The sequence below is a fragment of the Kogia breviceps genome, chromosome 1, assembly GCF_026419965.1.
Source record: "Kogia breviceps isolate mKogBre1 chromosome 1, mKogBre1 haplotype 1, whole genome shotgun sequence".
Taxonomy (NCBI): Eukaryota; Metazoa; Chordata; class Mammalia; order Artiodactyla; family Physeteridae; genus Kogia; species Kogia breviceps.
In genome coordinates, this window is record NC_081310.1 from 154599810 (window position 1) to 154626813 (window position 27004).

At 43.5% G+C, this 27004-nt stretch overlaps 1 protein-coding gene across 1 annotated transcript in view; it reads left to right on the forward strand.

Annotated features, from left to right (window-relative positions):
- The first annotated feature begins 465 nt into the window (after positions 1–465).
- PLPP3 (phospholipid phosphatase 3) overlaps positions 466–27004 on the forward strand; it is an 85922-nt gene continuing 59383 nt past the window's right edge. Inside the window, exon 1 of the mRNA XM_059052875.2 lies at positions 466–1180. Coding sequence (XP_058908858.1) covers positions 1042–1180 — 139 coding nt within the window. The 5' untranslated portion in view covers positions 466–1041. The remainder of the gene's footprint in view (positions 1181–27004) is intronic.

Genomic DNA, 27004 nt, shown 5'->3' on the forward strand with positions numbered 1-27004 from the left:
TATTATCTCCAGTTTACATATGGGGAAACCAAGGCACAGAGCCACGGCCAAGATTCCAGTCCACAGGAATCTAGCTCCAGAGTCGTGCAGTCTTTTCCTGTTCGTATCCTCAGAATCTACCCCAGTACCCGGTGGTGGGTGTTAAGATCTTTAAAAAAAATTTTTTTTTCTTTGAGTATTTTCGGGATAATATGATTCAAATCAAAATAAAGACTTGAAAGCCCCAAATGTGTCAGGGATGAGAAATGCTTTTGAGCTGCACAGCCTCAACTTTTGCCTGACCCAAGGCCGGCAAGAAAATGTTTCTTTTTATTCTTTTATTTATTTATCCTTTTGTGACAATTTAGTGTTTCTGAACGCTAGGGGCTCCCGGATTCTCTGGTTTGAGAGTAACTTTTCCTTTTAGGATTTTTTTTTTTTTTTTTGGAAAGGGGTGGGGGAAAATGTGGCCTTAATTATCCTACGTCTTCGGCTGCTTAAGGAAGGGGCTGTGCTTTCGGAATCTCTTCTGAGCCAAGTAAGGAGGTCCCTCTCTCTTTTTAAAGGACCTCTTGAAATAAAACTGCCGAAAACAAATCCAGGCGATCACAGCGGCAGCTGCGGCGGCGGCGGCAGCAACAGGAGGAGGAGGAGGAGGAAAGCTGGAGCTGCGGCAGCGCTTCGGCGTGGCTGGGCTCCGCGCAGCTGGACTCCGCGCAGCTCCCATTCATTAAGCAACCAGCCGCGCAGGAAGGAGGTCCAGTGCCCGGGCTGCCCGCTCGCTGCTTTGCACACGGACACGGGAGCCCCGCGCGTCCGGGGCAGCGCGGCGCTGCAGAAGTTTCTGCTCGGGAGTTGTCTCTCCCCACTGGACTTCCGAACGATTCGGGATTGAGGCAGGAAAAGCAGAGGAGCCCCAGGGGAGCAGAAAGCACCACCGCCTGCCGTTGGAAGCGGGCAGCGGGGCCGCACTCTCCCGCCGCGCCCCGAGCAGCCTCGGCCGGGAGGCCACCCGGGCGTCTGGGTGTGTGACTGCTGTTGCGGGGCGTCTTGACCAGCGCCATGCAAAACTACAAGTACGACAAGGCGATCGTCGCGGAGAGCAAGAACGGCGGCAGCCCGGCGCTCAACAACAGCCCGAGGAAGGGCGGCAGCAAGCGGGTGCTGCTCATCTGCCTGGACCTCTTCTGCCTCTTCATGGGTGAGCCCAGCCCCGCTGTCCCTCCGGCCCTCGGCGCCCGGCGGGCGTCCCAGCCCGACCGGGGCTGCGCGCCGGGCCGCGTCTCCCGGCTGCGCCGCGCAGTCCGCCCCGGGGGCCGCCCGCAGGCTTCTCGCGGAGCCTTCGCGCCGCTCCCGGTCCCCGGGCCCCCGCCCTCCCCGTTCCCGCCGCCTCCCCGGCCTGTAAAGGAGTGTCGGGAGCGCTGTAGGCTTTCGCGGGCCACTTGGACACCGAATCCTAAGAGCCGATCTCCGCTTGGAAGCCCGGCCAGAATCCCACGAAAGGCGTGGGCTCGGCCTGTTAGGATAGGGGAAATCGGTGGAACCAGGACCCGGAGCCGGCGTTGAGCTGGTTGCCCTCCATCCAAGTAAGATGGATCTCCTGGAGCGCTGGGCTCCCGCCTGGAGAGCGCTGCCTTCCCCCGGCCGAATGTAAACATCCAGCCCTTCCGCCGGGGCTGCCTGGGCCTTTTCACTTGCCGCTATCCTGAACGCCCCCCGGGGGGTTGGGAGGGTGCTCTCGAGGGGCGTGATGCGGGGTACCGATCCAGCAGTCACTTTTTAGGTGCCTACTGTGTGCCAGGGAGTACTGCCTCTCCCTGACTCGGTGCAACACGGGCTAGGAGGTCCATTTCACCGATGAGGCAACTGAGGCACTGGGAAAGCTAGCCACGGTTTATGCTTCGGGACCACAATTAATTGTACTCCCAGAAGGCTGAGGCTGTAGCCCGATTCTGTTTTCCAAATGAGTTGGAAGCCACAGCTGGAAGAGCAGGAGTGAATGGAATGGAGTGGGAGGGTAAGGAGGATTTATGAACTCGCCCCCGGGGCAGGGGGTGGCTATTGACAAGAATCTACAGGAGTTCCAAGATTGAAGTAAGTGTAGATATATTTTTTTTTTAAGCGAATCATGGTGTTATGGGAAGCGTGCAGGACTTGTCATCAGGACACCACCACTCTGCCACTTGCCGGGGGTGCCACCTAACTGCCTCTCTGGCCTCAGTTTCTTTATCAGTTGAGTGATTGGGTTGAACTAGGTGCTCTCTAAGGCTCCTTTCTGCATTAAGAACTCGGATTTGGTCCAGGAGCTGTTCTGCCAACTGTGCTAACTGAAGAAACATCTGTGTTCCCTGTTCAGTTCCCTTAAAACAGAACTCCTGCAAGGAAGCTCAAGTCCTCTTTGAAATCGAGTTGTCCGTGCAGAGTGTGCAAACCAGAGATTTCTTGGGCTGGAGTCCAATGACCCTGGGTTCATGACTCTGTAGCAGGATCCTTACTGAGGTCCATCTGTCCTTGGCTTGACTTTCCGTAGTAAATTTTGAAAGTCAAAGAAAGAAGGGACTCTTGGAGTTTAAATATAAGAATGGCCCCCTTTAGATATGCAGAGACAGCTGAAGATCAAATTGTGCTCTGCGGAAGGGAAGAAAGGTGACTGTAGTTCAGGTGGCAAATCCCATTCCCACCTCTTCGTATCAATTCAGCATTAAGATGTTATGTAAAGGAATTGTCACTGGGGGGCCTACCTTCCTGAAGACCACTGGCTTATTATGCACAGTGGGGAGATGAGTACTTAAAGTCTCCTTGCCAAGCTATTGAATTTTTAAGAGACCTTCCCTGGTCCTGGGGGAGTACCAGGAACACAAACACATTGAAGCTATTTGCTGTAAACTTGTCTGGGGCTTCCCAGTGTTCACTGATGTGTTTTGTTCCCTGGTGGTAGGGTGAATTCTTTCTAGACTGTCTGTTCCCTGTACGCTCCTACCTCCTACTTGGTGATTAGGAAAGCAGAGCTAGAACACACTTGACAGCTTTCGGACAGTTTTATTGTACTCCCTTCCTCTTTCCACTCTTCTGATTTCAGAAGGCAGTCCCACGAGATGGTGTATCTTATCAAAGGAAAAAGTGTGAAGGAATTTGCTAAAAGACACCCCTATCAGATAGTTTAGCGGGGGACACAGAAATCCCAAGATACTGTTGTGCATTGAAAGTGTTAAGTAAGGTGTATGTTTGCACATCTCAGCTCTTCATCTGCCCCAACTCTCCCTGCGTCCCCTCCAAAGCTAATATTCTATACCTAGCTGTTTGTTAAGTTTACTCACTATTGGCCTTTTCGAGCAAATGATTTTTGTTTACTGAAAAAAAAAAAGTGAATAAGATACCAGGACCTTGTATTTTACCATAAGGAGCACATAGCTACCGTTTTAAGGTGTGTGCCTTGACATTAACATGTCAACCAAGTCATTTTCAAAGTGTCTCCTCTATGCATAGGCCGAATTACAATATCACTAATTTAATGCCTCTCGACCACCCTTAATAGGAAACACTGTAAGGTAAACATTTACTTGAGAAATTTATGCAGGAGAACTCTATTTGGCTTCTAAAAGAAAATTATTAACACAACATGTGATTTTAATATTCCACACATCACAGTCCTAAAAAATTGTTTCTACTTGGTTCACTTTTTGCCTGGGACTGTCAGTATGATTTAATTTTTATATAGTGTATTGATCATATGGTCTGGATTACAAGGCCCTAATATATGAAAAAGGGAGACATTTTTCTGTTTGTTCTCTCACAGGAATATATACCAAGCTTCCTCTCCTTGTGTCTGGAAAAAATAAAAGCTGATGTGCAATATACATGTTATGTAAGTGGAAATATGCAAGCAGTTTAACTTGTTTCACATACCTTTTTGGAACGTTAAATTCTTGGTGAAAAAACAGAAGTCCACTCTCCTTTGAGGACCAAAGGAATCTGGTGTCAGAGAATCACCAATGGGAGTTTATGTCTCAGAAAATAGCTATCTTTGCCGATTATTGCTTTCTTTTTTTTTTTGCGGTACGCGGGCCTCTCACTGTTGTGGCCTCTCCCGTTGTGGAGCACAGGCTCCGGACGCACAGGCTCAGCGGCCATGGCTCACGGGCCCAGCCACTCCGCGGCATGTGGGATCTTCCCGGACCGGAGCACGAACCCGTGTTCCCTGCATCGGCAGGCGGACTCTCAACCACTACGCCACCAGGGAAGCCCTGATCATTGCTTTTATAAACACAGTTATGAATCTTTGCATAGTAGTTTTTCTGAAATCAATGTTGTTTTCCTTTCAGTTGCATAAAAGTATGGCCTTCTGCTCTACAGGTTACAAGAGAGCAGCAGACAACATTCCCAGGCAAGGAGCAAGGAGCATCTACTGTCTTTCTAAGCTGTTAGCCTCTTTTTCAGACGAATTAGTTTATGTACTTTTCACTACAACTCTGATGAAGAGATTATCTCCATTTGATAGATGAGAAAACTGAGATTCACAATGAAGTCAATTTGAGTTGATCTCTAATCCTCAGTGAGCATGACTGGAGTCCACCCCTCTTTTCCTCCCTCGTCTGAAGAACCCTGAAACTCAGATCATTAGAAAATTCTAAAGCTCGCTTTGCAGAAAGTCCTGCCTCTCCACATTTTCCAGTTAGTCATTTGCACCAAAGCAGATGGATAAAGGTGGTTCAACTCTTCGGGTCAGTGATACGGTCTCGTCGCCCCAAGGTATCATTTTGATTTGGGGTCGTTCTAACACTAAGTAATTCCCAAATTTTGAGGGCGTCTTCTTACCCCATGAGACAGTGGTTCCGAAGAAAGCACAAATGGCAGTGCATGGCTGTAGTACAAATGCAGGGATTTGGTAACTCCATGTGGAGCTTCTCTGCTCTGTCCCCTGCCTCTTCCTTGTCCCCCTCCCCAGATATTTACTGAGTGCCTCCTTCCAACCCATGCAGAGTCAGCCCTGCTGACTCTTCCAGGATGGTTGAAAACCTTTATTGCCTGGATTGGCTAGTTTCTTTTGTTTTTCGTTTTTTTTCTCCTTCACTCTTCCATCCCTTTCTCTTATACTTGAGATATACCATAGGGGTATAGTTGCCTTTGTGGGAGACTGTTAAAGCCAGAGTTGGTGGCCTTTTCTACTTTCAACCCTTCTGACTTCCTGTCAATTTGAGATTCTTTCTTTCCCCGTTCCCGTGCAGTTGTTTCGGCTGGCGAGCCCTGTTCATAGCATGATGCTAATGATACCATAGTTGAGGGCTTCTTCCCCACGTAGGCAGTTATATTTATGGAGACACCCTGCCCTAGGTGTCATTTCAACCTGGTACACATTATTTGAGGAGTGATAATTTGGGGGGTGCCTACTGTGTCCGTACTTCACCAACTCAGCTAATAAGGAGACCCATCTGGTGTGACATGCAGATTCTCAGGCTCCTTCCCAGGAGATTCAAATTCAGTAGGCCGTGGACCAGGGCCTAGGATTCTGTGTTTTATAAAAGCTTCCGGTGATTCTTATCAGGTCAATTTGAGAATCACTGTGTTGTTTAATAGCTAATGTCTTAAAGGCAGTTGAGGAAGGGCAGTTGGTTTATATACAGGGATCGCATGTTCTGGCACTTTTTGAATTGTTAGGTTGTCTGTACTTTTCTTTCTGTTTGTGGCCAGTACACCTGTCTTTTCCAGTAAAGATATTCAAGATACCTAGAGATTATCATACTAAGTGAAGTCAGAAAGAGAAAGATAAATATCATATGATATCTCTCATATGTGAATCTAATTTAAAAAAATGATATAAATGAACTTATTTACAAAACAGAAACAGACTTGCAGATATGGAAAACAAACTTATGGTTACCAAAGGGGAAACATGGAGGGAGGGATAAATCAGGAGCTTGGGATAACCATACACACACTACTGTATATAAGATAGATAACCAACAAGGACATACTGTATAGCACAGGGAACTCTACTCAATATTCTGTGATAACCTATATGAGAAAAGAATATAAAAAAGAATGAATATAGGTATATGTGTAGCCGAATCATTTTACACCTGAAACTAACACAACATTGTAAATCAACTATACTCCAATTTAAAAAGACGATATTTAAGATTGTTAGAATTCTTTCAAAAGGAAAAATTACCTCTGGGTGCTGGCCTGAAGGTCTGATTTTTAGTGCAAGGACTTGCTGGTGTCTCCTAACTGCTAAGACGCTGGGATTTTTATTTATTTTTAAACTGAGTTCTCTGTAGTGTTGTAGGCCAAGTGACGACTTTGGATAAATGAAGTGTTAACTCTATAAATATTTTCTTTTGAGATATTGAAGTTTGTATCTGAGTAAACAGTGAAATGAGTGAATTAGACTTCTAAAGAGAGCCTTTAAAAGATCAAAGTTAGCTTGTCAAAGTATTGCAGCAACAACGCAAGCTTTGGATTCACCCAGGTCTGGGTTTGAATCCTGACATAAAGTCATCTACACATGTGACTTGGGCAAAAATTATTTAACCTTTCAGGCCTCAGTTTCCTCATCTGTAAAATACAAAAGCAAACCTGTGACACTCGTATATGGTGAAGCTCAGATGTGATCACAAATCTGAAAGCACTTCAAAGAGTTAAAAAGCACTAAATCATTATCGGGTATTATGTGGCTATTATTATTCATAGTAATAGTAGAATTTTCCTTTCCTTCCCCAGTGTTCTTACTCCTCGATGGTTCTATGAACTTAACATTTTGGAGCAAAGTTGCCTGAAATATATTAGGGGAAACAATTGTGAAGAGAATCCCAAGAAAAAACCAGACAGAGGGAACACAAATGTTTTCTATTAGCCAGAGAAAAGCAGTGGCAGGTTTGGGAAAAGTCACAGTATGGGAACCTCAAGAGTCTTTGGTGGTTACTTTCTTCCCCTCTGGAAGGGACATGGCTATATCATCTTAAGGGAAAGAGAAGTACACCTTTGTTGGGGAGGGAATTTGGACAAATGGCCTATTTTAGGGTCAACTCTTATATGTGTCTTTTGAAAGCCCAGAGGAAGAAAAAATAACTAAAAAGAGCAACATGATTGAAAATAATCAAAATGCTTGTCATCCAGGGCACTCTCCATATCTCTTGAGGAAGGGAATAACTGTGGTAGTGAACATATTTATTCTTTAGGCCAACCATGTAATATAGATATTAGATTCCTTTTAGAGAGGAGGAGACTGCAGTTCAGAGAAGTTAAGTAACTTGCACAACGGTGCCCAGCTAGTAAATAGTCACTAAATTTTCCAGAACTCTTGTCAGCTTACCGTGCTGCCCACTTTTCAATGCAGTTAATGCAATGAAGACTCCCTCTTTTCTATTCCATTCCATTTCATTTATTTCCATTTTTTTGAGTCCAAATATGTACAAATATGTTCTGCAGGGCCCAATATACATAGTTGCAGAACAGCTTGGAGTGTGCTGACCGAGCCTCTCGGTGGACGTAATAAAATTCCATCAGAGCAATTCTTTAGTGTCTAGATTCATGGATACTTTAGAATTTGAAAGTACCTTGCGGATTTCATTATCAACAATGCCAAGTCATATTTTATCTCAGTCAGAAAAAATAGGCCTCTTTGAACAGGGGACAGGTGGGAGGTCCAAGGGGGAAGCACAGGCTTTGGAGACAGATAGGTGGGAGTTTGCTTAGGGTTATTAGCTGTATGTGGGTTAGGCAAGTTGTGACTGTCTCTGAGGCCTCGGTTTTCTCACTTGTAAAATGGGATAATATGTGTTGTGAAGTTGTGAGGCGATGCCTGGTATAGTGTGTGGCGCTGTGCACTCACCAGCTGCTGTTGTCATTGTCCCCACGTCCTGGTCAGTGCCCTTGATTCACATAGGAAGACTTGGATGCTTGGACTGGTTAGTAATTGTCTGGTGATAGTGAAAAGGGCAGGACCTAGAACCAAGGTCTTGCCTTTATACCATTTTGCTTTTCTGGTGTGTACTTGTCAGTTTGAAACTTGATTATCATTTATGAGGTAGTACTCCAGAGAGCCCTATTCTCATTTTTCTCTTTCCTGGGTCAATTAAAAGAGGACCAAGACAAACAGGTTTAACTTTTAACCCAAATCAGAGGATGATAGTTTAGTGAGGGCAGAGACACATGGGGCAAATTTGAAGGACTAGGCAGTTTTTTTGATATATCACTTTTCTTCCAACTGGCCCTTGTTCTAGAAGGGCCAGAAGATCACTGCTGACTGATTTGAACTTGAACAGGCACCATCTTTTTCAAATGACGTGTCCCAGGAGAGAAGAAAGAGAAGCCCATGTTTTCGAAGTGTTTGTTTTTGGCTAAGGAGGAAACTGAGTCTCAGAGGAAATAATTTTCTGAAGGTCATGCATGAGTTGGTGGTCCCAACATTCAAAAGAAGGCTAGGTCAGTTTCTGAAACATCCTTGTGAAACTATTCTTCCTTTACGTCGAAGTTAAATGATAAATTATGATCTGCATTAAAATTCCCAAATTTAAACCAAACCAAACCAAACAGCACACATAAGATCCAGTTGGCAACTTATGAAAGGAACTTGATGATTTCTGTGTGCTTTGAGAGTATACATTGCAATCAGAGTATTGGTGGGAAGTGTGTTTTTGAGGTTTGTCACAAATTAACAAAATTATATGCTTAGAGAGTTTTGCAGAGAAATGCAAATCAGTGTAAGCGCCTTGTCATAATAAGCAGTATGCTTTGGTTCCTGTTTATGTATCCCTAAAGCACATAATACACATGATTATATTGACACGAAGGAAGCTGTTCTCACTGATGGTTTCTTTATATCTGGCCCCCAAATTAGCATCAATCAGTATAATTTCTAGAGAGCCTATTTAATTAAGTCTATGTTTGTACCTGTCTTTCAAGTATGTCTTGTCTTCTGCAGTTGTTTCTTGAGCATCAACTATGTGCAACACCCCTTAGTGCCTTCTTCCCCTGGGGTGGTGTTGGTGGGTGGGGTTCCTTGTGCTTTATGAATTCCCACGTTGGGAAAGGGTAACAGACTTTTGCATAATTTTACACATTTAGTGCTGCTGATTTGGGCATGGTAAGGGAGGGGCTATAGCAGCACAGTGAAAAGCAATGAGTTTGCCTGAGGGCTTGGAGCTGGGTCTTGGTAGAGAAATAATAGCCTACCTTACACAGAGTGGGAAAGGGTATTGCAGCAGAGGGAGCAACGGATGCTGAGACTTAGAAACAAGAACGTTTTTGGGAAGGGTGAGTGGTTGGAGGCTAGAGTGTAAGTGCTGTGTATTTGCATTGAGTTGGCCGGGAAAGAGGATGTTAGGGATGAGGCTGGAGAGATAGGAGCCAGATTAAAGAGGTGGGCTGGGCTTCCCTGGTGGCGCAGTGGTTGAGAGTCCGCCTGCCGATGCAGGGGACACGGGTTCGTGCCCCGGTCCAGAAAGATCCCACATGCCGCGGAGCGGCTGTGCCCGTGAGCCATGGTCGCTGAGCCTGTGCGTCCGGAGCTGCGCTCCGCAACGGGAGAAGCCACAATAGCGAGAGGTCTACGTACCGCAAAAAAGCAAACAACAAAAAAATGAGAGCTGTAAATGGCAGGCCGCTAAGGGACTTGAACTTTAATTTGTAGGACCAGCGAATGAGGTTGTATTTTCGTTTTCATTTTCTTTTTATTATGGAAAATTTCATACAGAAACCAAACACAGTATATACCTAGGAGTGGAATTGCTGGGTCATATGGTAACTCCATGGTTAACTTTCTAAGGACCTGCCACACTGTTTTTCCATAGCAGCTACACCATTTTAGAAGTACCATAAGGTTAGTTAAAATGTGTAAGGAAAAAAAATTACAGAAGTTTTACAGGCAACGTTTGGCATTAACATATTCATGAGCAGTTTTTAAGAGGGGATTAATTTAATCTGATTTGTGTTTAAGGGGAGGGAAACTGGAGGCCAAGGAGGGAGATCAGTTGGGAGGCAGATTAGAGATGAGCCTGAGGTACTGGGGACAGAGGAGAAGGATGGGTGACAAGGAGATTAAAGGAGATGGGGGGATGAGGGGGATGGTGGGGGGGGGGGATTCCTGATCTCCTGGTTGGGAGCCTCTGAACCGTGGTGCTGCCTCTCTCTCCACAAACACTTTATTTTTTTTATTTATTTATTTTTTTTAACATCTTTATTTGAGTATAACTGTTTTACAATAGTGGGTTAGTTTCTCCTTTACAACAAAGTGAATCAGTTATACATATACATATGTTCCCATAACTCTTCCCTCTTTTGTCACCCTCCCTCCCACCCTCCCTATCCCACCCCTCTAGGTGGTCACTAAGTACAGAGGTGAACTCCCTGTGCTATGCTGTAGCTTCCCACTAGCTATCTAATTTACATTTGGTAGTGTGTATATGTCCCTGCCACTCTCTCACATCGTCACAGCTTACCCTTCCCCCTCCCCATATCCACAAACACTTTAAATGCAGTGTTTGTAGAAGACTTATGAAGCCTGTATTACAGGATTAGTAAATGCTTCTTTATGTTCGTAGCCTTATTAGAAAGATGAGGCTATAAGTTTTTTATATACATAAATTATTTATTTAATTAATATATATTTTGCTCTGGAATTTTTAAATTTCTCAAAGCCCCTTAAAATAAATGGGCCATTGAAAATCCTCTTGGTTTAGAGAAACGGTTTTCCTTGAGTTATAATGGTATTTTTAAAACAGTTTTGCTGAGATCTAATTTATGTCCCATAACATTCATTCATTTAAAGTGTTCAATTCACTGGCTTTTAGTATATTCACAGAGTTGCGCAACCATCACCACAATCAATTTTAGAACATTTTTATCACTGCAACAACAAAAAAACTGTACCCATTAACTGTCACTCCACATTTACCCTCCTCCTCCCCCCATCCCATGGCAACTACTGATCCACTTTCTGTTTCTTTGCCTTCCACTCAGCATAATATTTTCAAGGTTCATCCATATCATAGCATGTATGTTCAGCATGTGTGTTCAGCAGGTATTAGTACTTCATCTACTTTTTATTTTTTTAACATCTTTATTGGACTATAATTGCTTTACAGTGGTGTATTAGTTTCTGCTGTATAACAAAGTGAATCAGCTATACGTATACCCATGTCCCCATATCCCCTCCCTCTTGCGTCTCCCTCCCACCCTCCCTATCCCACCCCTCTAGGTGGTCACAAAACACCGAGCTGATCTCTCTGTGCTATTGGACATAGATTTTCAATTCTCATGGTTCATTTACCTAGGAGTGGAAATGCAGGAAGATATGGTTACTGTGCTTGACTTTTTGAGGAACTGCCAAACTATTTTCCATAGTGCCTACACCATTTTGGAAGTATCTTAAGATTAATTAAAATATGTATGGAAAAATACAAAAGGTTTACCGAAGACCTTTGGAATTAACATATTCATGAAACCACTCTAGTGCTGCTTTGTTTGTCAGAGAATATTTCACAAAGAAACAAAGTTTTCAGTCAGTTTAGCAGTGTCACTGGGTTTAAGATGAGTGAGCAGAGAACAATAAAGCTGCCTGAGGAATAGATGCTGGGTGGTCAGCTAGACCCCCTCACCCGCTGAGTAACATACTTCCACAAACCAGGGTGTGTGACAAGCAGATCCCTGCTTCAGCAAAATGAAAAGCAGCCTTAGATCTTCAGAGTACCCTGAAAACAGTTAAAAGAACAAATATTAAAAATCTATATTCCTTGGATTAGCTTTACGATATTTTTAAGACCATGAAATAGAACTGTAGTTCCTGATGAGGTTGATTTTTCTTTTTTTTCCATCCCCTTTCCCCCCTGGAGATATGGCTGTATACATGATTATCATCTCAAAAATTAAAATTACTGTGCATCTTTTAGATTCATGTGCTGGATGCTGGGTGATATTAAAGAGCATAAGACACAAGCACAGATCTTTAGAAACTGGTTGGAGTGTCAAGTTGAAAATTACAGTGAAGATTAAGCTATAAGTGCGTGAAAAATTAAACCACGTATAATACGGGAAGGTGAGGAAAAGGCACTCAACCTTTATCATTAGGAGTTTTAGTTGATATCTCACTTAATCTTTCCAATAACAGAATAAGGTAGATGTCAATAACCGGTTTTGCAACTCAGAGAGGGTAAATGATTTGCTCAGGTTCACACAGCTAATATGTGTTAAGCCTGGGATTTGCTCTCAAGCAAGCCTGACTAAATAATGATAATTGCTAACATTTATTGAGTGCAAGTATGTACCTCTCACTGGGCAAAGCAGTGTGCATGCGTTCTCTTATTTAATTCTCCTGATGAGCCTATGAAGTCTTCATTACTATTATCTCCATTGACAGAATTGAGGTTCAGAGACGTTAAAAAATAACTCACCAGAAGTTACGCAGCAGGTGAGTTTGAGTTGGGGTCAGACCTGAAAAGTCTGTCTCATGAGGACATTCTTTTTTTTTTTTTTTTAACATCTTTATTGGAGGATAATTGCTTTACAAAGTTGTGTTAGTTTCTGCTATATAACAAAGTGAATCAGTTATATGTATACATATATCCCCATACCCCCTTCCTCTTGCTTTGAGGCCATTCTTAACTGCTAGGCTCTCCTGCTTTTTGTTCTTCAAGTGTTTCTGAAGCCCAAGTTTTCCCCACTATTCCCCGCCAGCTGTCACATCAGCAACACATGATGAATTGTCCAAAATGAGTTAGACTCATGATTCTCACCCTGGGTTCCCTGGACCTGCCAAGGTCTGTTAGGGCAATCACAGGGCATCTTGTGCTCTTTTTAGGACTTCAAAAATGCCTCACATGTACTGTACATTTTTCAATGATTAACTTGCCTAGACTAACTGAGAACATCAGCCTCTGCCTGGACTGGTCAAAGCACTGGCGTTCCGTGCTTGTGATCTGAATGTGGAATGACACGAGCAGATCACTCTGGTCTTGCTGGTTATTTCCACTCATCAGGGTATGTGATTGACACTTCCCATGCTTTGATTAACAGAAGTGGAGAAATGATTTAAATATAGTTTACCTGGTAAATAAAGACATCTTCTAGATGTCACAGAGGGTCAAGAAGGAACTGCCAGTCATCTTTGATGGTGAAAAGGTTGGACGTTCTAGAATGGACAAGCAACTCTGTGGATTTAGGGCAGAGGAAGCCCACTGGATCCTGGGAAGGCTTCTCAAAGGAAGGAGAGACTTGAACAAGGCCTTTGTCACTCATATCAGGGAGCAGTAATGGGTCTCTCTGTTAGTGACCCTGTTTGTCCCGTGGGCTCTGTCTGCTGTCTTGGTGGTTTGGTGTAACCTTTGGGTCACACTGAGAAATTGTGAGCTTCTCTGGTTAGTGGCTGTGGATGCGGCATCTTCATTAAATGCAGTAACTAGAACTTCCCCCAGTAGCCTCTTCCCCACAAATGACCCACATTGTTGTAAAGTTAGCAACCACTGACAGGAAGTGGCAGGAGTGCTTCCAGCCACACAGTGGATTTCATTAGACACTGGCCCAAAGTAGCTGTTTTGGTCATTTTGGCTTTCGTAGGCTTCTAGGGAGGAATGGCCTAATACATTCTTTCTCATCCTTGCATGTGTCTTGCTGTCATCTTCGCCTTAGTGGATATTTTGATTAAATGCCTAGTGTCTTCTTTTGAAGCCATATGTATCGCAATCAAAGGGAGGAACTTCTGGCAGGCTGAGATTTAAAAATATTTCCAAAGGTGTCACCAACTTACAGTATTCCCCTCCCTTATCTGCTGTTGCCCTTTCCATGTTCTCAGTTACCCTCAGTCCAAAAATATTAAATGGAAAATTCCAGAAATAAACAATGCATAAGTTTTAACTTGCATGCTGTCTGAGTAGCGTGATCAGATCTCTTGCTAGGATCCCCAACTGGTGACATGGTCAGCTACTGACATCCAACCGTCCACACTGTTATGACTTGAAGATCCAGGATCACCCCATGCAGATAGATGGTTCTCCTTCTGACGTATCATCAGAAGGTCAATAGTAGCCTAATGCTTGTGTCACAATACCTATGTCATTACTTCACTTTATCTCATCATGTAGGCATTTTATCATCTTGCATCATCACAAGAAGGGAGACTACAGTACAAGCAGATATTTTGAGAGAGAGACAACATACACATAACTTTTATTACAGTATATTATCGTAATTCTATTTTATTAGTCATTGTTGTTAATCTCTTCCTGTGCCTAATTTAAATTAAACTTTATCATAACGATGTATGTACAGGAAAATTCATGGTACGTATAGGGTTTGGTACTGCCCACAGTTTCAGGCATCCACTGGAGCTCTTGTAAGTATCCCCCGAAAATAAGGTGGGGGGCTATTATACTTGAATCTTTTGTATAGCAGTTTTCTCATTTAAATCTGTTTGAAGAGAGTGGCTCCAATGCCATGGCAGGAGGGATGATGGGTCCCACTCACCCTAGTAAACCTTTGCTTTGGACGGTCTGTACTGTAGGCGTTGTGTGAATGCAGAATTCTCTGGGGCTGGCTGGGAAATTAAAGTTTCCTTCTTGAGTCAAAGCATTCAAACTACAGGGCTTTCAAGCCCAGGGGAAAATAAGCCCTCTTGATTTTAAGGTTTAATTTTCCAAAGGCCACTGATGGAGTTGAAGACTCTTTAATTATAATTTTGCTTTAAATTGGTTGTTTGCGGTTGTGTTGACCTCAGCTGTGAAATCCAAACATTTATTATTAATTAATAATCCCTTTCATTGAACGGTTCTACCAAATGATAGCATATGCATCTGAGAATTTGAACGTAAATATTCTTCTTGCCTCAATTCATTTTTCTCATTCTAGCTCTTTCTTCAGCTCCCCAGCCCTGAAAAGCCCGCAAAACAAAACACCCAAACCACCCTACCCAGGATATCATTCTCTAAATGTCAACAGGAAAAAGTCTGTGAAAGGAACGTTTTTGAACCCTTGCACTATAGTCAGGCACATTCACGCATCTCATCAAAGCCTACAAACCGTGGAGGGGGAGATATTGCTGTAACTGATTTTACAGATGCGGCAGTTGCCCTTGGGAAAGGTCAAGGAACTTGCTGGGGATCCTGCATCTGGAAAATGGTGGAATGCCTGGGACAAGAACCAGCCAGCCAACATCTATGTCTCCTCTTTCCTCCCACAGTGAAGACTCGCATTGAAATTTGCACGGACTGCTATTTTCAATAACAAGCATATGAAGCAAGCAAGCCAGCCAGAAAATTTTAAAATGAAATGACCAGACCTTGTAAAGTGTTCAAGTGTGATTTGGAGGTTAAAGCCTTTTGCCCATTTCTTTGTAAATTCCTAGACGATAGAGATTAGAAAACCTCTGGGCTGGAAGGGGGAAGGGCATGAACTTTGCTTACATCCCTGGGAGGCAGTCATGCAAGGGGCTTGTTAACTGGCTTGAATTTCACAACAGCCTATGGAGGAGGAGGGGGTTGGAGTTCATTTCAGTTTTCCCAGAACCTGGTTGGCTCTGCCTGTCTCAACTCTTTTTGGTGGGTGGCATAACACATTGTATTAATAATTCAGCTACTTCATCACTAGCAGAGACTGTTTACTAAGATTCCAGGGGAACTGCTTTGCTAGAATCTATTTGGAGCTGGTAGCTTGGACCATGTATCCACTTTGATTGAAAATATGTCACAGAGCATCCCAACTCCAATCCTGTAGAGCCTGGAAGAAAAGGGCAGAAAACCATGGCAGGGGACTACTTTGCCGATTTCGTACAGAAATGGAATGACTTTGGGGGATAGCAACTTCAGATTGTATTGTTAATTCTTCCTATTGGTTTTCTCCAAAGGAGTTAAAAAGGCAGGGAAATGCAACAATTTGAGTGAAGCAGCGTACACTTGGGTTAGAGGCTCTGTGTATTTCCCAGGCTCTTGCAGGACTCCAGGAGTCCTATTCAGCTGGGATTTGAATGGGAGTGTGATTTGCATGAGAGCAAGTGTATAAAGTAGGTCTTTTTTTCCCTTTCCTCAAAGAAGTTCTGTGGCATTTCTTTTTCTGACAGAGTTGGCTTGAAGCTTTGACAAACACAGACCGATGGAAAAGTTAAACAGGACTGAGAGCAAGCCCATTTTGTCCAGATCCTTCACACTTAGAATGCAGAGCAGCTGGCAGGAGGCAGTTTAGATCACAGGAGTCATGGCAAGTGCTGTTCCTCCACTGTGGACTGGTGATGAATGGGAAATGCTCACAGAAGCAAGGGGAAAATGGATCATTGCCTATTTATCATTCTCTGTGGTCGGGGGAAACTACAGATGAGAACAGTCCTGGGACTCAGCTGTCCATCTTGTCTGTCCTTCGGTATTTATTGAGATAAATACAAAGAGATAACAAAGAAATACTAGAGGCAGATCCTGCCCTTAAAGTGTAGGAGAGAAGATGAGAAGATAGACACACATTCATTCTCGGAGAAAACGTGGCCAGGTGTCTTGAGCTGATCATTAAATGAAATTGTAAAGAGTCTTAGAAAGTCTAAGAGGCAGCTCCACACTGATCCTGGGCTGTGTTCCTAACTTTGCTGTATTAGCTGGGTGATCCCTGGCATATCACTGACACTTTAGGAATGGTAAAATGGAGATGATGATTCATTCCCTGCCTATCTCATGGAGCTATTGAGGCCGGGGGTATGGTATCACATATATATAGGAAAATGCTTTGAAACTGTAAAGTCATATTTGTACAATGTATATATATATATGAGTCTTTTGAATCTGCTCTCCTCCATTCTCCCTGTTTCTATCCCATTTTAAGTGCATGCTGTCATACACCTAAATCTGAAAACATTCCTTTACAGATCTTATTTTTAGGGGGGTAGTGTCCCCCCATATATTACTTATGCATTAACTATACAGGAATCGTTTCTCAAAACTGTAATTCGGATCACATAGGCCCTTCTCGTCATGATTTTTATGACCCCTCGTGGACTACAGAATAAAATTTATTAGAATATTTGAGACCCTTCAGAATCTGGCCCCAACCAACCCTTTCTGCTCCCCATCCCCCCTCTTCCCCCCTTTATGCCCTTGTCCCAGACATCTCCATTCTGGGGCTCTTCCAGGAACTTTCCCACCAAATCGTTTCTCTTTGCTTGATACGTGTTACTCACCTCTTATAATCAATTCAAGTGCCATCCCCTCTGTGAAGACTTTTCTGATTTCCTCTGGGCAGAATTAGCTCTTCTTCGGGCTATCAGAGCACTTTGTATTGACCTTTCTTGTGTCAAATTTTTTGGCTTGTTTTATGGTTTTGTACAGTTCCATCTTAATAGATTATGATTCCCTTGTATATAACAGGTGCTTGAAAATTTTTATTAAAGTCAAGACATTGAAGAAAATGTCAATAAAATGTTATTTTAGTAAATATAGACAAGAAGCAAAAAGAAAAATAAAATTTTTGTTGCTTATCCTACCATAGTCCTAAGGTAGACATGGGCACAGTATTTCTTCTTCCTATAAACGGCTGGATTATTATTAAGTATAATTATAAAGCTAAACACTGGATGCTTAAGTCATGCTTCCTGCAAATCAGTGTGATGGAATGGAAAAAAGCCTTAGCTTTCTAGAGTTTATAACAGCCCATAATAAAGTATTAACTACCCTGAGAGATTGGGAGTATGTAGCTAACTAAAGGCAGCTAGATATTTTAAGTTCAATTTTGCATTCATGCAGTGTTTTGAACTTGGTCAACAGACTGAATTTGTACTAACCATAATAGCTTCCATTAAAAAAAAAAAAATTGAACTTACCCTAAAAGCCAGGGCTGTATTTTATTTTATTTTTTTGCAGTATGCGGGCCTCTTACTGTTGTGGCCTCTCCCATTGCGGAGCACAGGCTCTGGACGCGCAGGCCCAGCAGCCATGGCTCATGGGCCCAGCTGCTCCGCGGCATGTGGGATCTTCCCGGACCAGGACACGAACCCGTATCCCCTGCATCAGCAGGCAGACTCTCAACCACTGCGCCACCAGGGAAGCCCCGCCAGGGCTGTATCTTAGGATGAGTGATTTTTCTCATCCTAGTCGTGTCTTAAGGAGAGGCTCTGAATGAGGAGAGCAGACACCTTCTGTTGGGGAAAGATGCCCAAGTGGAGAGCTAAGAAATCTAGGTTTATGTCTTAACTTTCTTATTAACTTACTGGGTCACTTTAGCCAAGTAACTTTCCCTCTCTGTGACTCTGTTGTCTCATCTGTGAAATGGGACAGTTAAATCTTCCAGCATGGAGAATTCTCTTGTTCTTTTGTCCCACTCGGCATTTCCTCTGAAATCTCTATCTCCGTTCCTTAAAATATTATAAAGTTCACACTGAAGGAGGAAGGGAAGGATTTTTTCCTTTCAAATCTTTTCTGTTTGATCATATTGCTGTACTTTTACTTAATTCTGTCCCTTCAAAAGTATTTGGTTCATAGCTTTTACCAATGGAAAAACTTAAAAACAATCCCCTTGTATACTAGGACATTGCACATTTGTATGTTTACCTTTTTAGGTATTACTCTGGGTTAATCTTGCTTTTCATAATTTTGAGAGGGCTGAGATTGTAATACCAAAATGTCTGATTCAGAAGAGAAAGGAACTAACAGTACAAAGCACCTAATGTGTTTTATTCGATCCCTGTGATATCCTTGTGGAATGGGTGGATTACTCCAATTTTATGAATGATAAAACTGAGGCATGAAGAGGTTAGTTACTAGGAATGAACCCCAGATCTGTGTATCTTATTTCAAAACTCAGGCTTCAAGACCATTTAATCAATCTTCCCACTTTGACCTGCATCTGGGGAAATTCCTCTAAACCATCTTTGCTTGGTTAGTGTCAAGCCTCTGCTTAATAATTTCAGTGATGGTAAATTGTATAGCAGTTCTAATTGTTCAGAGTATTATGTTAATATAAAATCTACCTTTCTATTAATTTAACCCAGCATCGCCTATGTTTGGTACTCTGCTGGTAAGTCGTTATTAACATTAATAATCATATCAATCAGTTTCATAATTAAAAGCTCCTGAATAAATAGTGGTGATATGTCACTTCAAGCAATATTCATTGAGCACCTTTCATGTACCAAGTACTGTGCTTGCTGTTGGGGTCTGATGATGAATTGGATGTAGTTCTTCTAAGGTCTTCTAGAAGAGACACTGGTCAGATGCAGCTCTAGAAATACAACACAGACACAGTACAGAGGTAACAGGATCGAACTGGGGGGCCTGGGGGCAGTCTCATCACAGTTGTTTGGATGGGCTCTTAGGCACCATTGTCAAAGAAGGCGTTGCACTGAAGACCTTTCTTGAGCAGAGTGGTTCCTCTGCCTCAGCTCTAACCATTGGTACAATGACCACCCTTTAGCATAAATGCAGGAGTGGAGGGGCCTAAGCATCAATCGTTTTCCCCTGCCTACTCCCATTGCATAGATGGGAAAACTAGGCTCAGAGAAGCTCAGTCTCTTAGAAAATGAGTAAAATCCAGAGCAAATAAAACCCTTACCTTGTGTAGGTTCAAGTTTAAATCCAATATATGCCATATTTTAAAGCATCCCTTTATGCTGTGGATTTGGTTATTCTGCAAATCAGATAATGACCCCATGTGTCATAATCTACAAAGCCTTTTAAACCTTAACATAACATCCCAAAGCACAGCAATATACTCTTACAGTAAAAAATGTTCCAAAAATATGATTATGTTAAAAGTGGATAACCCTCCCCCCATCCGTCCAAATTCCACTCCCCGGAGGCAGCTACTGTTAACAGTTTGTAGCTCCTGCCAGCCTTATTTTGAATACACAGGTCTTCTCATTGACATCCACCTTCATCCATATTGGTTGTTTCCTGGACGCACCCCACAGATGTCTGCCTTCTGGCCTTGGAACATGCCTTTGTTCTTCAGAGTGCCCTCCCCTTCTTCTCTGCCTGTGGGAAAGAGTATTCATCTCTAATTTGGTTTCTGCTTATCCCGTACCCTCACTCCTCCAACCTTAGGGAACTTTCACCTCCTCATTTCAAGTCCTTCCACCTGTGACACTAGGTAGCGACCTTCTGTCACTTACTTTCTGTTGGGTTAACTTTCCTTCCCTAGATAATGGGGCAGTTGAGTTAGATGATCTTTAAGCTCTGCTGAGGTCATCAAATATAAAAGACTCCACACTTAGGACACTGCTTCACGGTTAGATGTCTTGATCCGTGTTGAATTGCTGAATCCTGTACAGGGTTGCAACATAGAGGAGAGATAAAGAGATTCACCCTAAGAAGTTCCCACAGTTTAAGCTCAAGAGTTGGAAAGTTTTAAACTTTCAGAGGCCATATGGCACAATGGAAAGAGGATGTGTCCTGGGGGACAGTTCTGGACTCAAATCTTGGCTCCACCATTTGCTAGCTTACAACCCGAGGCCAGGGTTGTAACCTTTCTGAACTTCAGTTTCCTCATCTGTAAAATAAGGACAACAGTTCCTATCTGACAGAGTGTCCCAAGATTGGGAGATGCAGACAATAGGCTCTTCCACATTAATCTCTACCCTACTCCCTAAAACCTTTTTGTTTAGAAACTGTTTTCTGTCACAGTTGGCAGGCTTCACAAGGGATAAGAGAGAGTGCTACCTGGATTGATAGGATGTGCAGTGTACAGAGTATGGATTAGATGCAGTTTACCTGATTTGCCAAAAATAACTTTGGAGTCCTTCCAGGGAATCGTCGAGCAGCTGTACAGATGTAGCTACCTTTCTGTCTGCGCTTGCTGAAGGAAGGTGTTTTCCAATTTGGAGAGACCATGTTGGAAATTTGTCTTTAATGCATTCCAGTGTTCTGAGGCAAAAGTTGCCCAAGAGGTTGAGCAGAGCTTATGAACCAATATCATTTAAAGTTCATTAAAACTATCATCTTAATTGAATACAATGGAACAAGAAGTTCTCAGTCTTCTGGTAGCAATTAAAGACCAAAGAGTCAATTTGCAGTTGTTTTTGCAACTCTTAAAATAATACTTTCTCCGCCCCTCCTCTCATGAAAAGAGTTTTTAGCTCTAGACATACCCTCACATTGAGGAGTTTGAAAGCTGTGAGGACCACAGACCTGCTGGCAAAGGCTTCTGCTGCCAAGGCCTCAGAGTTCTCAAAAGCAAGAGGGTTCAGGCTCAGGATGCGCTGATTTGGAAATAGAGTCCAAACAAAGGGCCTTTTGAAGCAGGAAACTGGGCTTTGGCTTCAGCACAGAGCAATGTGGGATTGGAAAAGCGCCCTGGGACTCGCTGAGGAGAAGAGGCAATATGAGATGGATGGGAGGAAGTATAAAGTTTCTCCCTACAGTGAGACTTTCTTTCCAAAGCCTCCAAAGTTGGTTTCGGAAGCTGTTATCTTTCCTCTGTCAGCTTCATCGGCATGCCTCTAAAATGTGGACTCAACAACATGGTATGTCTTTGAGCAGAAAAGGAAAATGAGCCTCCAAGGTACATGTGGACATTCCCATCCTAGCAAGATGCCTGACCTGAAGACCAGTGGTTTTCTTTCAAGACCCAAAGCAACCACATTCATGAATTCATTCATTCACTCACTTAATTGCAGTATTTACTGATCACCTGCTATGTGCTAGTTTGATGGAGCTATAAAGTTAAACAGCACAATTCCTGCTCAAGGAGCTCAACATTTAGTTAACCAAAACTTGAAGTCCTTCCCACTGTGTTCACGCACGCATGACTGTCCTTTCCTCCATCACGCACACAGGATTTTACATTTGACCTTCCCTGAAGTGAAACTTCTAATACTCACCTTTACAGATATTCTAAACAGCAGCACACTGACCAACCGAAGGAGTCCAGTTAAGGTAGAGAAGGGCTGTAAGCACGGGGGAAGGCTCAGTGATGGAGCTTAAGGAAGAGAAAATAATTTAAATTCTGATGGATTCTATTCTTCGTTTTTTTTTTTTTTTCTGTTCTTTTTTTCTTTTTCCTGTTCCTTTTTCTTTTTTCTGGCCATGCGGCTTGTGGGATCTTAGTTCCTGACCTGGGATTGAACCTGGGCCCTGGCAGTGAACCGAGTCATAACCACTGGATCACCAGGGAATTCCTTGTTCTTCATTTTGATATATCTAAACTTCACCTATTAAGCACAAACTTCCATGACCAGAAAAGACCCACTTCCTGTCAAATGCTTGGTGAGACGGAGGGAGGGGAGTGGCAACACAAGAGTAGGAACAACAGAAGGAAAAGGGTGGGTTTGGCAGAACCACTGGCAAGAGAACTTTCGCTGGAGAGCCTGGGAGCTGGAACCCGTCACCGTAGAAGCAGCGCAGTGGCTTTGGGTTGTACATTTGGAAAACTGATTTTTCTGGAACAGAAAGGGCTCAAAGATGTGAGGCAAAAAGGGGCAACCTTTCATGTATTAGTGATCTTAAATGTTTGCTCTGTGCCCCAAATGTGTATCGATAGTGTAGTCCATGTGTTCGTGTCTTCCAAGAGTCAAGAATCCAAGCTGGGCCCTCCCTGGTGGCGCAGTGGTTGAGAGTCTGCCTGCCGATGCAGGGGACGCAGGTTCGTGCCCCGGTCCGGGAGGATCCCACATGCCGCGGAGCGGCTGGGCCCGTGAGCCGTGGCCGCTGCGCCTGCGCGTCCGGAGCCTGTGCTCTGCAACAGGAGAGGCCACAACAGTGAGGGGCCCATGTACCACAAAAAAAAAAAAAAAGAATCCAAGCTTACTCAGTCTCTGCCTTGTAGCGTTATTTATGTGCCAGTTTACTACTGATTGTCCCTACACAGTAGTTTTACAGACATAGGCTTGATCAACCAATGCAAACATTCTTGAATTCAGAGGTGCCAGGGCCTTGAATCTGCATACAGGTTCCCCTAATATTAGTTGGATGTTGTCATCAGATGTAGGGATGTCTTGATAACCACTGAAGGTGGTGTTTTTGATGACAGGACTTAATCAGAGAAGTGACAATGTCTGATTGGTTGGTTGAACAACATTTAGAAGAAAACTTTCTGGTGTGTTTACAGATACCAGGCCACACACATAGCTTTTCTTTTGCTCTTTTTTTTTTTTTTTTTTTTTTCTCTCTTGCTCTTTGAATTAGAGTATTTGTATGGTAGATTAAAATTTGGGGAAAATACTATATTCCTATGTATATTTGGAGAGGTATAGAGAATAAGTGAGGGTTTATGTGGAACCTTGACAGTGAAATCTGAGGCAAGGACCTTCTTTTTTTACTTCTCTATTTTTAAAAAACATTTATTTAATTTATTTATTTTATTTTTGGCTGCACTGGGTCTTTGTTGCTGCATGCCGGCTTTTCTCTAGTTGCGGTGAGCGGGGGCTACTCTTCATTGCGGTGCATGGGCTTCTCATTGCGGTGGCTTCTCTTGTGGCGGAGCACAGGCTCTAGGCGTGTGGGCTCAGTAGTTGTGGCACGCAGACTCAGTAGTTGTGGCTCGTTGGCTGTAGAGCACAGGCTCAGTTGTTGTGGTGCACAGGCTTAGTTGCTCTGCGGCATGTGGGAATCTTCCCGGATCAGGGCGTGAACCCGTGTCCCCTGCATTGGCAGGAGGATTCTTAACCACTGCGCCACCAGGGAAGTCCTACATACAATTTTCTATTTGTTTATATTTTATTTATTTATTTATTTTTGGCTGTGTGCGGGCTTTCTCTAGTTTTGGTGAGCGGGAGCTACTCTTCGTTGTTGTGCGCGGGCTTCTCATTGTTGTGGCTTCTCTTGTTGCAGAGCATGGGCTCTAGGTGCGCAGGCTTCAGTAGTAGTGGCCTGTGGGCTCAGTAGTTGTGGCTTGCGGGCTCTAGAGCTCAGGCTCAATAGTTGTGGCACATGGGCTTAGTTGCTCTGCGGCATGTGGGATCTTCCCGGACCAGGGCTTGAACCCGTGTCCCTGCATTGGCAGGCAGATTCTTAACCACTCTGCCACCAGAGAAGTCCTACATACAATTTTCTATGTTGCTAATAGTCACCGTAATGAAAATTATTTTGTCTTTGCTTGACCCTATGACCCTTTACGATCATTCACAATTAAGCATCACCCTTTAGTCACACATAGATTTCTCTTTCACTCCCTTTCTCTTCTCTTCACCCTGGGAATGGTACCATTGCCCCTGTTTTGCTTGGATGGCAGTGACAGTACCATAGACTGGAAAGCTTAAAGAGCAGAAATGTACTGTCTCAGAGCTATGGAGATAGAAGCCTGAAGTCAAGGTGATGCAGGGCGATTCCTCCTGTGGGCTGTGGGGCAAGGATCTGTTCCTAACCACTCTCTTTGGCTTGTAGATGGCCGTCTTCATGTTCTTATGGCATTCTCCCTGTCTGCCCTGTATGCGTGTCTCTCTCTCCAAATATCCCCTTTGCAGCAGGTCACCAGCCATATTGGATTAAGACTGACCCTGATGTCGTCACTGTAATTTGATTACTGCTGTAGAGACCCCACTTCCAAATAAGGTCATACTTGTAGGTCCTGGGGGTTAGAACTTCAATATATGAAATTTTTGAGGTGGGGCATAATTAAATCCTTAACACCCCCTATTTATATATGAGGAAATTGAGACCCAAGCCAAGTAGCTGGAGATTTTAATTTCGGCCTGAGTGAATCTGGAGTGATGCATTATCATCACATCCTGTTTTCTCCCCATGACTTGAAAATACCATGAACAAAGGGAAAAAAAAAATTCTTTGATCTGAATTTAATTAACATGAGACAATGTTTGATGGTTATTAACTGCTAAATTTAACTGAGTTTGACTATTTGAAACCTGTGTAAATCATGTTATTTAAAAATGAAGTTAAGGGGCTTCCCTGGTGGCACAGTGGTTGAGAGTCCGCCTGCCGATGCAGGGGACACGGGTTCGTGCCCCGGTCCGGGAAGATCCCACATGCCGCGGAGCGGCTGGGCCCGTGAGCCATGGCCACTGAGCCTGTGCGTCCGGAGCCTGTGCTCCGCAACGGGAGAGGCCGCAACAGTGAGAGGCCTGCGTACCACAAATACCACAAAAAAAAAAAAAAAAATGAAGTTAAGTACAGCACACTATGCTTAGTTAAAATGTTTTATTGCTCTAAAGCATTTGCTAAGCCTGTTGCACAGACTCTTCCATTCTTATCTGAAAGTACCAGATAAGTACTGGTATTTATAATACAGTGACCTGTAGGCTTTATAGCATCCCATCAATTCCCTGGCAACTGGATCACACTTTATAGCAAAACCAATCAGTATTAGATATTGGTCACCAATTTTTATCTTGTTTGTCTATCTTTTTTGTAGATTCCTTTTAGTTCTTCATTTTCCTTCTCCTGCATTAGTGATTATGGCAAGCCACACACAAACACTCACACGTACACACACACACACACACACACACCATTAGGCCCCAGGGAAGGCTAGAACCAGCATAACAATAACCGGCTAATGTAGCCAGTCATGGTGCAGTTGTACAGCTCATGGATACCTGTACCTGTGTCTCTTTGTCCCCGAGTGTACTTGGACAAGTCACTACTCTTCTTAATTTCCTCACTTGAATTAAAAAAAAAAACAATTTGACTTATGATCAGTGCATCTCCCCAGTTGCTCTTACATCTGTGCTTTGTTCATTGTAGGTGCATAATAAATATCTATCGGACAAAAATGAATGAAAAGAAAGTGAACACATAGTCTCCATAGTGTGACGTGAACTAAGGAAGATCCAAGTGACATTCCATTCAAACCAGCATGAAGTGCTGAGAAAATCCCCAGTTATTTTCCTTTAGCTGGAAATAATCAAACATTGAAAGGACATTGGAATTTTAGAAAACTCTACATATACTGATGCCCTTGCCTGCTTTACAGGAAAGGAAGAACTGCCACGTGGGGACATAGGGCTACCCTAGTCATCTTTCTTCATTCTAATGTATTTTGTGGGGAAACCATGAGCCATAACCATAGCTTCATGAATTGAGTGCACTCTGTATATGGTACTGTACCTCTAAACTTCATAGTAACCCCTCCACTGGCCCCTTGTTACAGATGGCCCGGAGAGGTTAGCAGCTTACCCAATGTCACAGGACTAAAAAGAGGCAGGTCCAAACTTCAAAAGCAAATCCATTTAACCCTCAAAACCCGTGCTTTTCTTGATAGTCTGTATTGTCAGTCACCCACTCCCATCTCATAAAAAACCCAAAGGCTTGGTGACGGTCATGATACATAATTCAGTAACTCTTTGTGAAGTACGTAGTAGATTTCTTTATTGGCCAAGATAACACTTGTCTCTCTCCTTCTTACAGAAGACACACCATCCCATATTCATGACACCAGTAACACCGATTGAGCATTTCAGTGTGCTAGGCATTGTATGAAACATTTTCTCACACAGTATCTTTCTTACGTCATATCCCTGTGAGAAGTTAACTGGCATGTTTAAGGTGGAGACAGGACCCAGGTGTGTCTGACTCCAGAATACACACACGTGAAGCTATACCATGCTACTCTTTGCTGTGTGCTTCAGTAGCCAGCAGATGGATTGCCACCCCCTTTAGCCTCACACTTCTCATCTACACCTAGTAATGCTTTTGAATAGTGCTGTGCGTTAAGAGAACCTGAGAGAGTCTGAGACTAGCAGTGAGTTTCAGAGAGGTGTAGGAAGCAAGGAGGGGAACAGCCCCAGCCTCTCCTGGAGAGCAGGCAGTGTTGATTTGAGTTGTGCTGTCCGGGACCTAGCTTGGCATCCAGGCTGTGAGGGGCTTTCATACATCTTATTCAGGGCGGATGGGGATGTGTCTAGAGAATGCAGAAGGTTTTTCCGTGGGAAGATGCTTGTCATGTGTCAGTGAGCAGGGAGTTTTAGATGTAAAGTCCTGTTCTCCAGTCCCTCTTGCCCATGGCCGCCAGGGTGCTCTTTCTCAAACACAACTTGGCCATACTGCCTACCCCGTACATATTCCTTTATTTTGAGTGTCTGCTGTGCACCCAGCAATGTGTAGAGGATGAATAAGAAATTCATGGGTGCATGATTTCCCTGCTGGCTAGGAAATCAGTCTTGATGGAAAGCCAT